The following is a 13964-nucleotide window of genomic DNA, read 5'->3' on the forward strand; positions in this document are numbered from 1 at the left end:
TAGCTTGGTGTTTTTCTTTCCTGTGTGTCACACAGAACGAATAAATTAATCGCCTGAAATAGACCTTGATATCGTTACGGTTTTTACGTATAAGCTATCTTGCAGTGTTCTACATACGAAATCGAACTCGGTGTCTGGTTACGATGTTACGTTGAGAAGATTCTCGATTGGTAGAACGGTTCTTTTCATAAACATTAGCAAATTATACCCTGGACGGCGGCGATCGATGCCCGTCGAAGAGGATACGGAATGACATGCAAATTATGGAAAGCACTGAGTCAATCCTTGATTGAATCGCGATAGCGGACGACTGTTCTAGCTCACGATTTGAGCGAATACTCGGTATTTCTCAATCGCCGAGAGATCGATCCTCGTCGAGACGTAAAAAACGAAATTTCGAGGCTCCGTGGCAACCGCACAGTTTCAACCGATGTCAATATATCGCTAATTTTGCAGTCGTCCATCACGCCGTGTATACTTTATGTTGTACGTGTACCCGTAAAACTCTCCGATGCTTGACGACAAGAAATCGATACAGAACCAAATACGGAGATGCAAATATTCCCAAGTCAATTATTGTACCGGGATTCCCCGCGGGTAAAAGGACCACCCCGCTGGAGTAAATCACTCTGAATATATAAATCCGCAATATAGCTAATATTGCAAACCCGAATCCCTACGTTTACGAGGGACCGTCGAATCCTGCTAATCCTTAAACCCTCGCATCTGAAAGAAATCACGTAAAATAATTCGGGACATCATTTTAATATTGGGGATGGTTTATTCGTTTGTACATAAAAATTTGGAAACTCCCAAATACTAAGTTTTGTTCTCAGACGTAATACTTATATTGAATCAGAAAAAAACAAACTTGTTCGACGATTAACTTTGTCGCCTTCTTGTTTTTCCATGCTGGGAATACTTCAAGGCGATGTCAGACGTTTCTCGTTCACTGTAAATTCCACATGCCGAGATCGTAAACAAGGTCTGTACAGAGATAAATTTAATCGATCATGCCGCCTTCGCTAGAAAAATATCTCTTCTATGCAGGTGTAAACCGGTATTTTGAACAATAAACCACGTCTCCGTCATCGTACAGCATAATGCCCGATATTTGAGAGTTATTTTTTCCCTGAAATCATTAAAAGAGACCATTACAAACTGTAGCGGAAATATAAATAGACCTTATCGCCCGATCCCCCTCGTGCTTTGTAGGTACACACACACACACACTGAATCTACACTCATCTAATCTCGAGATTGGTCTACCTTGATTATCAATTTTCTCCAATTTATTATCACGAAATTTTTATCTGTTAACACAGAACAGATACACATAAACTTGCAACATCGAGGTAGACAGCAGGGCGGATAGACAGACGGTCTCAGACAGTCCGGCAGACAGAGAGAAGCAGGTAGGTACACGGTAAAGCGGGCAATTGAATGCAGAAGCATATGCGATTTCATCACGCTTCCAGGTTGAAATTCAACCGTGGACAAGCAAGGTGTCCGCAGCTGGGGTTGAAAAGCTGTCGAAACTGGAATGGAGCGTCGAAAGGGATAGAAAAAAAAACAACAAAAAAATTCGACAAAGGTGACCGTCCCAAAGACTTGTTAGGTACAAGTTTTGTCAAAATTATTCAGGTAGAGTAGTGCGATGTAGAAGCGTTATATACAGGGTGTTCATTTTGAGGTTTACTTTTCAAGACATCACAACACTGGTCCCGGTATAAAAGTTTTCAAATTACCGAAATAAGTGTTCTTTTTCATCAAGGGTGTTTGCTGAAATTGCTCGTTTCATGTACGGTGGCATGCATGTTCCATTCAAATTTTAGTTCCTTCGGCGATAGAGGAGCGAATGTAATCATTCGGAGAAGAATGTGTCCGAAAAACTTCCTTTTCCGTACATCAGATACTTTGGTAATTTTTAAATTTGTAGAAAGAATTTTTGATCAGACCTCGATGTCTGGTACGAAAATGAAAATAAAAACAAACTAATAATTTCACCGAAACATCTCCTGTAATGGAACACCCTGTAGGTACGAGCTGCGTAGGTATATAACGCGTTAAATATTCAGGTAAGCTAAAGCTATGCAGATGTCATAGTTATTGTAAAGCGCGACCGGTATATATCGGATGGAATGTAGTAGGATAGGTACTGCAGTGCAGGCTGTAGACCGAAGCTCGGCTGTAACAGGGTTCGCATAAATTATTCATTCAAATTCACTTTTAATTTCGCGTTTCCGCCAGTCGAGGTTGCGTTACGTGCTGCGGTACAGATTGCCAGCTCTGGCTCTCTGATGGCTGAGACATTTTCGGAAAACGGTGAAACTTAGAAACACGCTCGAATTCTCGCAGCATCGGTTATAAAAGTTGTGTGAAACTATTTCCTTTAATACTTCCATAATCAGGTGCGGTAAAGAAGCTTTGGTAAATAAGAATAATCGATTCAATTCTAATAGTTCGGAGAAACAGGAATGGAAATACGTACCTTACAAAAGGTTGATTGATACGTTAGTGAGAAAACACTTGGCACAATGAACAAGAGACAAATGACTCTTGCTTCCAATCGACAGTGCAATAAAGGATGAATAAATTTCAACAACCTTCGATCAAAGTTGATCGAAACGGTTAGAATCTACGATCGTCGATCTTTACGAGTTCCTAAAGTATTCCAAGATACGACGAATTACTCTATTCTCACAAGTCGATGCGTTTTTAATCCATTAGCAGAGTCGACGTTATTTACGGTATTGATTATAAAAGTTACGGCAACGAATGCTGAGACTATTATATTTTCTGCGATAAGAAAGACGTGCATTATAAGTACGATTGATTTACCTTAATTTGCAGTAAAACAGCTGTTTAATGCCGTCCACTTTATTATTTACCCTTCTTCCCCTGAGATTTTTCACCTTGCTGGGGGACAATAACGCACTCCGTATTCAGTCTGAAACATAAAATCACAGTGGTGCTATAATAAACTGATTAATTATTCGATCGCGTTCACATCGTACGTTTAAGAGTCAATAACCGTCTCATTTGTATACGATGGTATTGCACGGAATTGACAGTTGCCCGTAATACTAGCAGGGCCACTTACGCTATAAAAATATCGATACGTCTCCGATTGAATAATACGGTTCGATTTACAGCATCCCGTACTGTGAATCTAGTCTACCGTAAATCGAGTAAGTCGTACGGCACCCTAATTAAAAGTGTTTAGTGATGCAAAGAATTGGCTGGCGATCGAGTTTATTAGAAAGTTTGGCTGCTGTCAGCTGTCAATTCATGTCACGTAACCTTTACAGAAGTTGGCCGAATGGGAAATAAAATTTTGTAGAAAAAGCCGACCACTGTACGAACTTCGATATTGTATTTTGTAGGTATGTAAGTTCGATATTGAATTTGAGAGAAAATGTGTTGAAATATAGATTGTGTACGTATTTTCTTACAGTTCGTCGAACGCGGTTGTGTGTTTTGCATGAAATTTTTATAGCTGGCCTTCCTACAGCTATGTGATGTTTTTCTTTTTCGTTCCTCCGCTTCTTTCTTCTGAATTTGTTACAACTTGACATCGACGCGTGGGTGTGAGAACAGTTTGAAATTTTGTACCGGAATATAACTCGATAACTGTGCAGCTAAGCGAATTCTCGGACTCTGAGGGAAACTCGCGCTGTACGAGACTCAACCTGTCGTTCAAAGAAATACCGCAGATCTCAGTTAACCCCGAGTAAAACTGGGACATTTTTTACTCCTCGGCGATGTTTGCCGAGCCGCTATCGACTTTATCGCAAGATGCATCTTAATTATTTCACGCGTCATGTATTCTTGGCCGTGAAACCATAACAGAGTAAAAGCTTCTCATTTTCTTCGTTGTTATTCAAGAAGCAAGAACTTCTCGTTATACTCATAGGCAGGATAACATACAATTGTTATCGCGTTGCCGGTGTGTTCTTCTTCGACTAATGGCTACCATTCCCCGGGTTATTTATCGTCGCATATAAAAAACATTCAGATCTTAATATAATATACGTACATACACGTTTCTAATTGCATCCTACTTTCCGGTTTTATTTTAAATTAGCATTGCTGATGATAAGCCTTACATTGATTTCAAGGCCTGTACAAACGGTGTCTTGCAAGCCGTTGCGTTGCACGTATACCGCCTAGAGCTGAATCACCAAAAATACTTGCCAACAATAAGCCAGGAAGTGGGACTTGTGAAACGACGAAATATTTCACAACATATATTTCAGGGCAACGTATCAGCGCCAACGTCTCTGCATGTGTGTTATACATGAGATGTGCGTGCGTGTGTGTGTCTTAAGTGCTCGCAAGACGTCAAAGTATAATTTATCGCGACCCTTGAGGCGGTTTCATTTTCAATTTTTCTCCGTCTAATACCCAGCGTTTCCTCGACAAGAAATCGAGACACACGATGAAGTTAATTTACTCCGAATTTGTTGAAGATTTGCACCTCGTCCGGCGTCACATTCGAGCAGACCACTCGAACATTTCTAGCTACCGCGATCACCTAGGAATAATCATAACACTCCGAGGAGGTATTCACTCATAGATCGGGTGACAAGCGATTGCAATGATTTCCACGACTTCACGCGATTTCAACTGGTTTCAAGCGATTTTAAAGCGACTGCTTTCCAAAGTGTTGAGCGTTTTCGACAAGTGAATATCCCCTCGATAACACCCACCCGTATAGCGTATAATAAGTACGATACGCATGGAAAGCTGAAGCAGATTGACGTGAGACTACATCGGCGAGTACGCCAATGGCGTCAGAAAACATATCAGATCGTCGAAAGTTGATTCCGCTAGAAGGCTTGATCGCTGGTCATTGACTTGTTGCTAGTTATCACGGAGGGGGTATCCCGTCAGCACATCGTCACTTCGCGTACATGCACAGATATGATGCATGTTACACGAATATGTCGTTATATATACGTGTATATAATATATATGCATACACGTTTAATAGAATAGTCAAAAATTTCTACCTCGAAATCGCGGCCCCATTCTGGGAATATAGAACGCTGTTCCTCATTTCAAATTCAATTCAAATGCAGATTTGAGTTTGTGGAACTTGGATTTCAGGCATAACACGGAGAGCGCTTATCTTATAGGTGCGATGAACTCTCGCCGGATGTGAATTTATATACACTTCGGTCGTCAGAGCGAGGTGGAATCAGAGTCGAGTTGACGGGTTGACTAGATCATCCAAACACGTGTGTGTACTTCGAGTTTCAGTCACAATCACCGTTTTTATCTGTGCCTTAAACCGGAAAAATAAACGTAGATTCACTTCTCCTTCACGTCAAACGATCCTTGACATTTTGTAATTAATTTTGGAACGATTAGCCAATATGCACGGATATGGCGGGTCAACTTGTTATTTCGATAATTTATTTAAACGACGACATTTGCAGGGTCGATCAAAAAACTGTCCTTCGACGTTGCGGTTACTTCTATTTGGGAATGAGTCGAAATCCGGGCAACGACCGGCGAACGGTGACTCAATAAACAGTCAACGAACGGATATCGGGCGATATCTCAGGCGTAAAAAATTAGCACAGAGTTGAGATTAGCAAATCAAAGAAGGGCTCTGGTTTGTTTTTCCGTTATACCGTCGTTGCGCAACGCGATAGAACAGGAGGGATATTACAGTCTCGTTTATGTAGTATAAACGGAGATTAATCGCCGAGTGGCATCGGAAAAGGCAATGTATTCATTCGCGAAATTTGAATGAGCCTTGAATGGACAATTAATTTCCACTTGTTTACGACATATTTTGCAAATACGGGTATCACCATCGAGATAGCAGAATTCCCAACCATCTCACAGTCACCTGCGTAAGTGATGGAGCGCTATTCACCGTCGCGATACTTGCCATACCTATACAATAGGTACGTTATCTCACAGGCCCATATTTCGCGTGGGTATAACTGCTGAACAGTCAAACGGAGAGGCTGACGGAAAGAGAAAACACACCGAATAATACAAAATAGTTGACTCTATACGCCGTCTTGATACACGCGTTTCTGCGTAAGGCTCTTTGCCCTACACTCTTTGCCGCAGCTCGCTGAAAAGGCCAAACTTCCTATATACGAGGCTACGCTATACAAGGTGTGATAAAAGAGGTGACGATTCTCTCGAAATATAACCACACCGCAAATTCCGTTGACGAAGTGAAAGAAAGATTGTCCAACACAGTCTGGATCAACGTTGGGAATGATTATATCGTATATCCAACTTTTCGTACTTCCCAAATTTCTCGGTCATCATACCGGCAGTAAATTCGACAGTCTCATTTCCTGCGTACTCCGATTCGTGCTTATTTCAACGAGATAAGTGTAGCTGGTCTCTACAGCGACAGGTTTCCTTTCGGACACCGTGTATGCAGGCGGCCGAACCAGCTTCTAGACAATCTCTACATCCATGCGTATAAATCGTAGAGCCATACCCATGCAGAACACGCCACTGGGAGGCAGATCTCACACCGACAACAAACACGTCCGGTGGTTGCGAAGAGGCTGTGCATTTATTTAAGGATATACACATAGGCATACCAACAATATATACCTGTGTATACAGTACAGGTGGACCCGGCGTTGTGGGTGCCCTCGACTCTGCTCGACTCCCTTCTACCTGAATCCGTGGATCTACCTTCCTCGCCATCAGTGGCTACACACGTACAAATGGCCACGGTGTTTATGAGTCTGACTCGGGCTGGCCGGAGTCCCAGAAACGGGATGGCGAGGGTGCAGCGGCACGAGGTCGATTGGGTGTGTATGTGCGAGATGAAGGAGCGAGTGAGTGAGGTAAGGGACGAAGGGACACGAGGTATGATTTAAGTCGGAGATAGCGGAGGCAGGCGACGAATAGGGAGCGAGGGAAAGAGAGAGAGAGAGAGAGAGAGAGAGGAAGAGAGGGAGAGATATAGGGATAGATGGATAGAGGGAGGGAGAGAGAGGGAGCATGACGACGTTCATTTATTGGATTTACAGAAGAAAAAGAAACGGTCCAGGAGTAGGACGGCATATGCATTAAGCACGGGAGACGGAGAGTAAACCGGTTCAAGGAGTTCAACGCGACTCGAGTTTCGTTCGACGAGCTGGATCACCGCCCGCTCGGTGATCCCCGGTGGTTCGCGGAATGGACCAATCCTCCGATGCGAGAGCCAGACGAGCGACCAATGGGGTATCGGCCATTACGGAAAACTAGTTTACCCGAGAAAGATCTTGGCACGGAGAACCGGTCGGTAGTCGGTTATTAGATAATTTATCTGACAGGTTTGAACTCTGCAGCGCAGGCACGGGCACACACGTCCACGGCAACGGGGTACCTGCCTGCACACGATTCACGTTTCGAGAGTACTCGTATACGCGGGGTGTTCAAACTTGTGGAGTTTGACACAATAAGGAGTCGCGAGATTGATTATTACCCGAGTGTTTTGTTACACTACGGGGGTATACCTGTAACGCTGGCCTGTGGATGCCGTTGACGCGCTCCGGGCTCGGAGATGTAAAGATATCGCATAAATCTTGTACGATTTTGGAGGACCGGAATGATCGGGGGAAGGAGAAGTGGGCGGACAGGCTCCGTGCCTTCAAACGGGAGCTCTCTGTCCTCCGAGTCCCGCTTTTACACGGCAGCGTCTTAGAAGCAAAGAAGGAGGAAGAGAGAAAAAGAGACGGAACAAAGTTAAAAATAAAAAATAAAAAACAATAAAAGGGAAAAAAGAAAACGAGCACCACTCATGCCCGAGCTTCCAATCAAATCTCATAGACCCGCAGGAGCGAGCGGAGTGAATATTACGGCGAGAAGATTTTCCTTTATACGGAGAGAAAAGCGTCAGTCGTTACTCGTTGTAATCGTCGTTAAGCGGTTTCCTGAAAATAACGGTGAACCATCGTCTTTTCCTTTTTTCCTCGCTCCCTTTTCCTCATTTTTTTTTTATCCCTCGAGTCGCATACCCTACGCGAACATAGATATACCTATATTTATATACTTTGGTCTCTTCTTTCTGTAGATGAAACGTTGAACTTGCCAGAAACGTCGTGGAGCAGAAATAGATTCTTGCCAAGACCCAGCGTACGCAATTTGCATCGGATGTATACGTAACAACTGAATAGACGAATTGGAGAAAAAACAGTTTCCCCATCGAGGTGCCCTGTTGGCGGGTCAACATCGTCGAGATTTTATCAGATTGCGGTGCAAGTTCAATTTTACTATTCCCCAGGGTTACAGGATTTTTTGTACACTCACTGGACCTGCCGCAGTAATTGTGCAGAACCTTGTGCCAGAGAGTGCGAGTTTTTTGAAAAAATGTCGGCAAGGTATCATGCGCGACACGTGATAGCTGCAATATGACGCACGTGTAAGTTTCAGAGGGGGGTGTAAGATGCAACGACCCGGCATCGAGCACGAGTCGAACGTTCAGCAGGTTTCAATTTGCATCACAATTTCTTGTTGTAAATATCATTTCGTCTCGTTCTTCTAAGTTAATTGCGCGAGGGGAAAAGTGTCCAACCAGACTTTCTGTACAAATATTGATAAAGCTGTGAAACACGGCGGCGTACAAAATGGTCACCGCAAAATTAATATACAGTGCAGGTTTTTCATCGGGATTTTCCATTGCATAATGAACAACGTGTTCGCGTAGCAAATGGATCTTAATCATTTACGCGGGGGTCTTGCGTGACAACGGTCTGAAGATTTTTGTATCCTCGTTGGTTCAGAGCTACGTTTAAGCTTCTCGTATCAAAGGATAGTCGGAGTTTGAAACTTACGAATCGGACTGTACGCCGGCAACTCTGTCGCTCGTTTACATCGACTCAACGGCTTGATTTGTATTTAAGCTGACAATTATTTTCACTCGTTACCAACTCCGGGTAAAATTAATTATGCCGCTGCCGATCCGACGAAGGGAATCATGCGATGCTCGGTTTTCGCGCGTTAGCCTCGCTCAAATGTTTGCAAAGAAAATGAAACGGAGATAGAAAAACGAAGATCGCTCTAAACCGATAGTTATATACCCATTGCATCCCGATGAGGAGGTTCCCCCGCCATGACCTTAGTCAAGCTTGATCGGAAAAAATTTGTATCTTAAGGTTTTTTGCGCAATACAATACGTACCGAGTCCAGCTATATCAGTTCTTTATCTTTCTGAGCGGCGACCAATTTCGAGAATTTTTTTCTTCCAATTTTTTCGCCGCTCGTCACGACGCGTAGTGAAAAGAAGAACATTAGAAACCTCCTATCTTTCTGCCTCTCCTCCACTCTGACCCTTCAGCCTCTGGCTCTGTCTTGTCTTCGGTAAAACCAGTTATTAGCCGGTCTCTTTCTCTCTATCGCTCCCTCTCTCCTTGTTCAAGACGCCCACGTGCACGGACAGCCATAACAGGTTTGGATCACAACAACTTCGTCCTGTCCCGTCCCGTCCCGTCCCATCCCGTCCCAGCCCATTTTGTGGCGGTGTTGGCGATGGTACTGCAAGCAGTACTACGCCAGTCCAGAACCAGCGGACCCCGTCTCTTTTTACCTTTTCCTCTGTTTCCTTTCTTCCTCTTCCTCTTCTTCTTCTCCTTCTTCTCTCCGCTTCTTATTCTTGTTCCTCGTTTTTAACCCCTTCTTACTCTCCGGCCACTTCATCTTCTTCATGCTCTTCTTTCTTTTTCCTGTTCCATCTCTCGTTTGACTCTGTTCACTCTTGGTACTCATCCTTTTTTCCATCCTCCCTCACTCCCGCGGTTCTGTCGGATGTATATTCGGATCTTAGATACGATTATTTTTGTGAAAACGTGGGACTCTTTTTGCCAGTTCTTTTGCTCCGCGATGATGTAAGCGTTGATGTGTTTCAAAGCAGGTCTTCATTTTTACGTAACTTGGCATCACTTGACGCTGCTGTCGATCGCTATACGAGAAAAAACAATTTTTCACCATCCCGAAATAGAGAAGTAGCTGCCACTAATGCTTTTCGGCAAATTTTAGTCAATGACTAAACTACCAGACTCAACTCGGCTTCTTCCTTTTTTCCTCTTCATAATGAGGACCTGAACGCACGTGTAATGATTTTCTGACGCCCTGCACCGCACACTGACGAACGTACAAAAGAACGACGAGTCATTCGTTTTGACCGTGACATTTCCTACGATCAACGATATCCACTGGTTCCTCACGATAATATTCTCCGATTAAAACCGCGACTTCATACTTCAATTTTATTCCCAATGATTTCTTTTTTTTACTTCCGTCATTATTGCGTTCTCACAGACGGTGATACTTCGATTCGCCTTGATCGCGAAACACTTGCTTGACTCGTATACTTACGTACCCGTACATATCGACAGACGTATCACGATACGTTTCACACATGTAAAGCGTATACTTTGTCAGCTAATGCGATTAAAGGCAAAGCTGTGAAAAAATATATGGGGATGGTAAAGGTTGTCACGGAAGCTGAACCAGTAAATATCATCTCTCGATCTCGGAGGCCGCGGCGTGAGGGGAAACTGGCTGTTGCCAAACCGGTACCTACATCGAAATCTCGATGCGACGGTGAACAGAATAGATATCTTATACGCCACTCTCCCTTCGTGTTGTAACTTATAATAATACCGTGGCACGGAGTATTCAGTGTGCCTCGTAGAGGCATTCATGCAGGGTTCACGAAGGCAGAGGTTTGAGGTCAGCATCACACGTGCGCCGTTATAAGCTCGAGTGGTTTTAGAACGAAAGTAGTCGGAATTGAAGAATAAGCTCGTATCTCCACTCTAGTCTCGTCCGGGTTGGCTCGCACGTTCAGGTTCGATCACCGCACGCATCGAACTCGGTTTCGAACGATTCGACCCGCCTCGCCTCAGCTCGGCTTCCACACTCTCGCCAATTACGATTCGTATCTGTGTTTTCGTTCCCCTGGTTATGCTTCCTTGCCGCTGCTGCTGGTGCAGAGAGAAGTTATCCCGAGGCTGTTACACGTGTTCCATATACCTCTAAACACCATACAGTGAACCTATAATTGAGCGTTGCTCTGAACAAAGATGAAATTGCCTGTACTAATTTAGACTCGACATGGTGCGGTTCGGTTCGTCCGCCTTCTTTTTACCCATGCAGGACCTAGAACGGAATTGAACTCGTTTTTTTTCAACGACACGAGTAATAGCCGATACTTTGTTGCATGTCGGAGATTCGGTGGTTAATGTTAATTATTTACTCGATGTGCAGATCTGTGTAGGTACCAGGTTTGGGTCCAGACTCGCTCTCCCGGCCTCTGGCCTCCAGCCTTCGGCCCACGGGTCTGATTGCGAGGGCTCACGATCTACAGGCGGACCGAGAAGATGTTGAAGGGGCCAGTGGGAAGGGGGGGAGGGGGGGCGAGTGTGGAAGGGGGCCAATGCCCGGTAGCTACGGGGCAGCTCCTTTTTTCACTTCTTCTTTTTCTCCGTCGTTTCTTCTCTTATCCTTTCTTCTTCTTCTTTTTTTTTCGACTCGTCCCTCTTTTCTTTCTCTATTTTTCTTCGTGTCCCTTTCTTGGCCGTTCTTCTTCTTCCTTTTATTTTTTTATTGGGCCCGACTCGGAGGACCGCAACACAGATCCGTGATAAGAGGCGGAGCCGGATCGCTCGTGCTGCACCCAAGATCGTTTCTACAGACTATACGAGAGGCCTCCGCGACTCCTAGCAGGCAATGCTCATTCGGGATGTTTACGGGATTTATATTATTTTATTGTGATCCTATTGTTATTCCGTAGGAGATTTTCAGCCACGTCGCACCTTTCGGAAGATGGAGAAAGTCTCGCTCTTTACGGTGTTCGATTATTATCGAGCGAGTCTCACTGACCGCGGGAAAGCGCTGTCCTATCGTTTACAATTATTTTTTACTCTTTGTTTTCTCAAATAGGTACAGTGGAAATTCACAGACCCGGTGCAACACTCCGCTGTTGCATTGGCGCACGACGAGTTTGAGCTCCGTAAGCGTGAACCGTATCGGCTTGGTCTACAAAGAAAGAGATGTAAAAAGTTTCCGCGGTGAAAAGGAAAATTTTATAATTAAATTTCAAATGCGATAAATTTTTTTTTTCTCATTGCGCGGCAAAGGAGAGTGGTCGCAGAACGTGAGGCTTGGCGCACGTGTCGTTTGACAATATGTGGCATTGACTCGATGGAAGAGTGATGGCTGAGAAAACAAAGCTTGAAAAAGAAATATGAATTCACCGTTGGTCAGATGGCCGTATTAATTTACAATACGAATTGTAAATATAGAATTATACCTATACATCGTGGGTTGTTTGACGGAGCGGTAGTATAAATATTAATTTGACGGCTGGTTGGAGGAATGTATCATTTTAATATCAATATATTGCAAAGCGATGAGTCAAAATTGTGGAAAATGTGCTGTTTTAATCGAGGCACGTGGCTCAGTTAGTGACTCATTCTGTGTCGTGACAGCATGGAGTCAAGGTGAAAAAAAAAAGATAACGAATTCAAAAAGTAACATACTCAGGTGACAATTGGCGATTGCTGGAAATTATATAAACTAGTGAAAAACATGTTTTTTTCATATCACTCATTTATCCAAACCAAACCGGATTGTACGGCCTGAGGCAATGATTATACAAATGCTGCGTTGTGTATTTAATTCAGTATCTACTGAACTCACATGTGGCTCACTCTGATAAACGCCTCTCGTAATACCTGCTGCATGCACGTTTATTTTTTACATAGATCTTAAATTCTCACAATACCTGTATATCAACATTATCTTGATCGCGATCGGTTCGCAAGTTTCACTGCACGTGAATTCTAATGCTAAACCAGTCTCGCACTCAAATGTCAAGTGAAATATACCTGCGTTTGTGTATTCGCTTCAGACAGCGAACGAGAATAACATCTGTCAAAGATCACTGTAAATCATGTTGCGTTTGCAGGACATGGTAACCAGGAAGCTGCAGTCTATCCTTTGCAAGAGAAAAAAAAAGAAAAAAAAAAAAAAAACAATCGCACAAAACTAGAAACCACCGCTACAATACAGAGAATCGTCATTAAGCTATATAATTAAAGGCTTTACAATATGATACGTATACGCATACGTATACGTGCGTGTAAAATAAGAGTACGCTGTTCGAGGCGAGTAAAAAGCAAATAGAGAAAAACGGAAACATTGTATCTCATAAATTGACACCGGTCATTTTTATATACGGGACGAAACTATAATTACCGAATTAGCATAAATCATATTCAAAGTTGGTCGACCGGGCATGAAACTGGTCGTGACTTCTTATTCCTCGAGAGCGGTGAGGAGGACGGCGGCGAAGAAGAGGCGTTGGAGGGCGAGGAGGGGGGAAGAGGTTATGGAAGTGGCATAAGGCTCCGACGAGAGCTACCGACTGCGAGTTGTAACTCGCGGACTGGCCTCAAGCTGGGAGACTCACGAATGCTGGTAGCAATTGGTTAGGAGATAAACCTACTATTATAAGCAAGGCCCAACCGCATAAATTTGCTCGGACAGTTTGATTACGGGCCCCGAATCCACCCGGAGCCCCCTCGGGGAATCTGACACAAATCTTTGACTATGAGACGCTCCCCTTTCTTCCCCGTGCGTCGCCCTATTACGGCTACGCCTTGGAACGTCTTTGGATAGAAAATTTACTGAAATAGGGTTGGCCGGCTTTGAATCTTCATCGAGGATCGCCGGCCACGGTCCGGCCATTTTCTGAAAGGCCGTATAGAAAGCCGTAGAAATATTAAAACCTGAGACCTAACTCGGGTTTATGCGTCTTGACGCGGTTTCTCGCCGGTTATAAAAGTCTTCGGGGTGTGTTGATTATACGAGTAGCGTGCTGTAAATCTACCGCGCATCGCGTTGTAGAATTCGATCGGTTTTAGTATTCAACAAAATTGTCCGGACGTCCGGATTGGATAATTCGAGACCCCAATCGACGTCACTTT

The 13964-nt window shown here is 43.9% G+C and overlaps 1 protein-coding gene across 2 annotated transcripts in view; it reads right to left on the reverse strand.

Moving 5' to 3' along the window:
• Positions 1 to 761: 761 nt before the first annotated feature.
• LOC124215018 (uncharacterized) overlaps positions 762 to 13964 on the reverse strand; it is a 93130-nt gene continuing 79927 nt past the window's right edge. For both annotated transcript variants that reach the window (XR_006882260.2, XM_046617873.1), the window contains exons 4-5: positions 2842 to 2950; positions 762 to 1132 (exon numbers count right to left, since the gene is read on the reverse strand). Coding sequence is in view for 1 of the 2 variants with exons in the window: in XM_046617873.1 (XP_046473829.1) it covers positions 2884 to 2950 (67 nt within the window). In the remaining variant the exon portion in view is untranslated. The remainder of the gene's footprint in view (positions 1133 to 2841; positions 2951 to 13964) is intronic.

This window comes from Neodiprion pinetum, chromosome 1 (genome assembly GCF_021155775.2).
Source record: "Neodiprion pinetum isolate iyNeoPine1 chromosome 1, iyNeoPine1.2, whole genome shotgun sequence".
NCBI classification, from domain to species: Eukaryota; Metazoa; Arthropoda; class Insecta; order Hymenoptera; family Diprionidae; genus Neodiprion; species Neodiprion pinetum.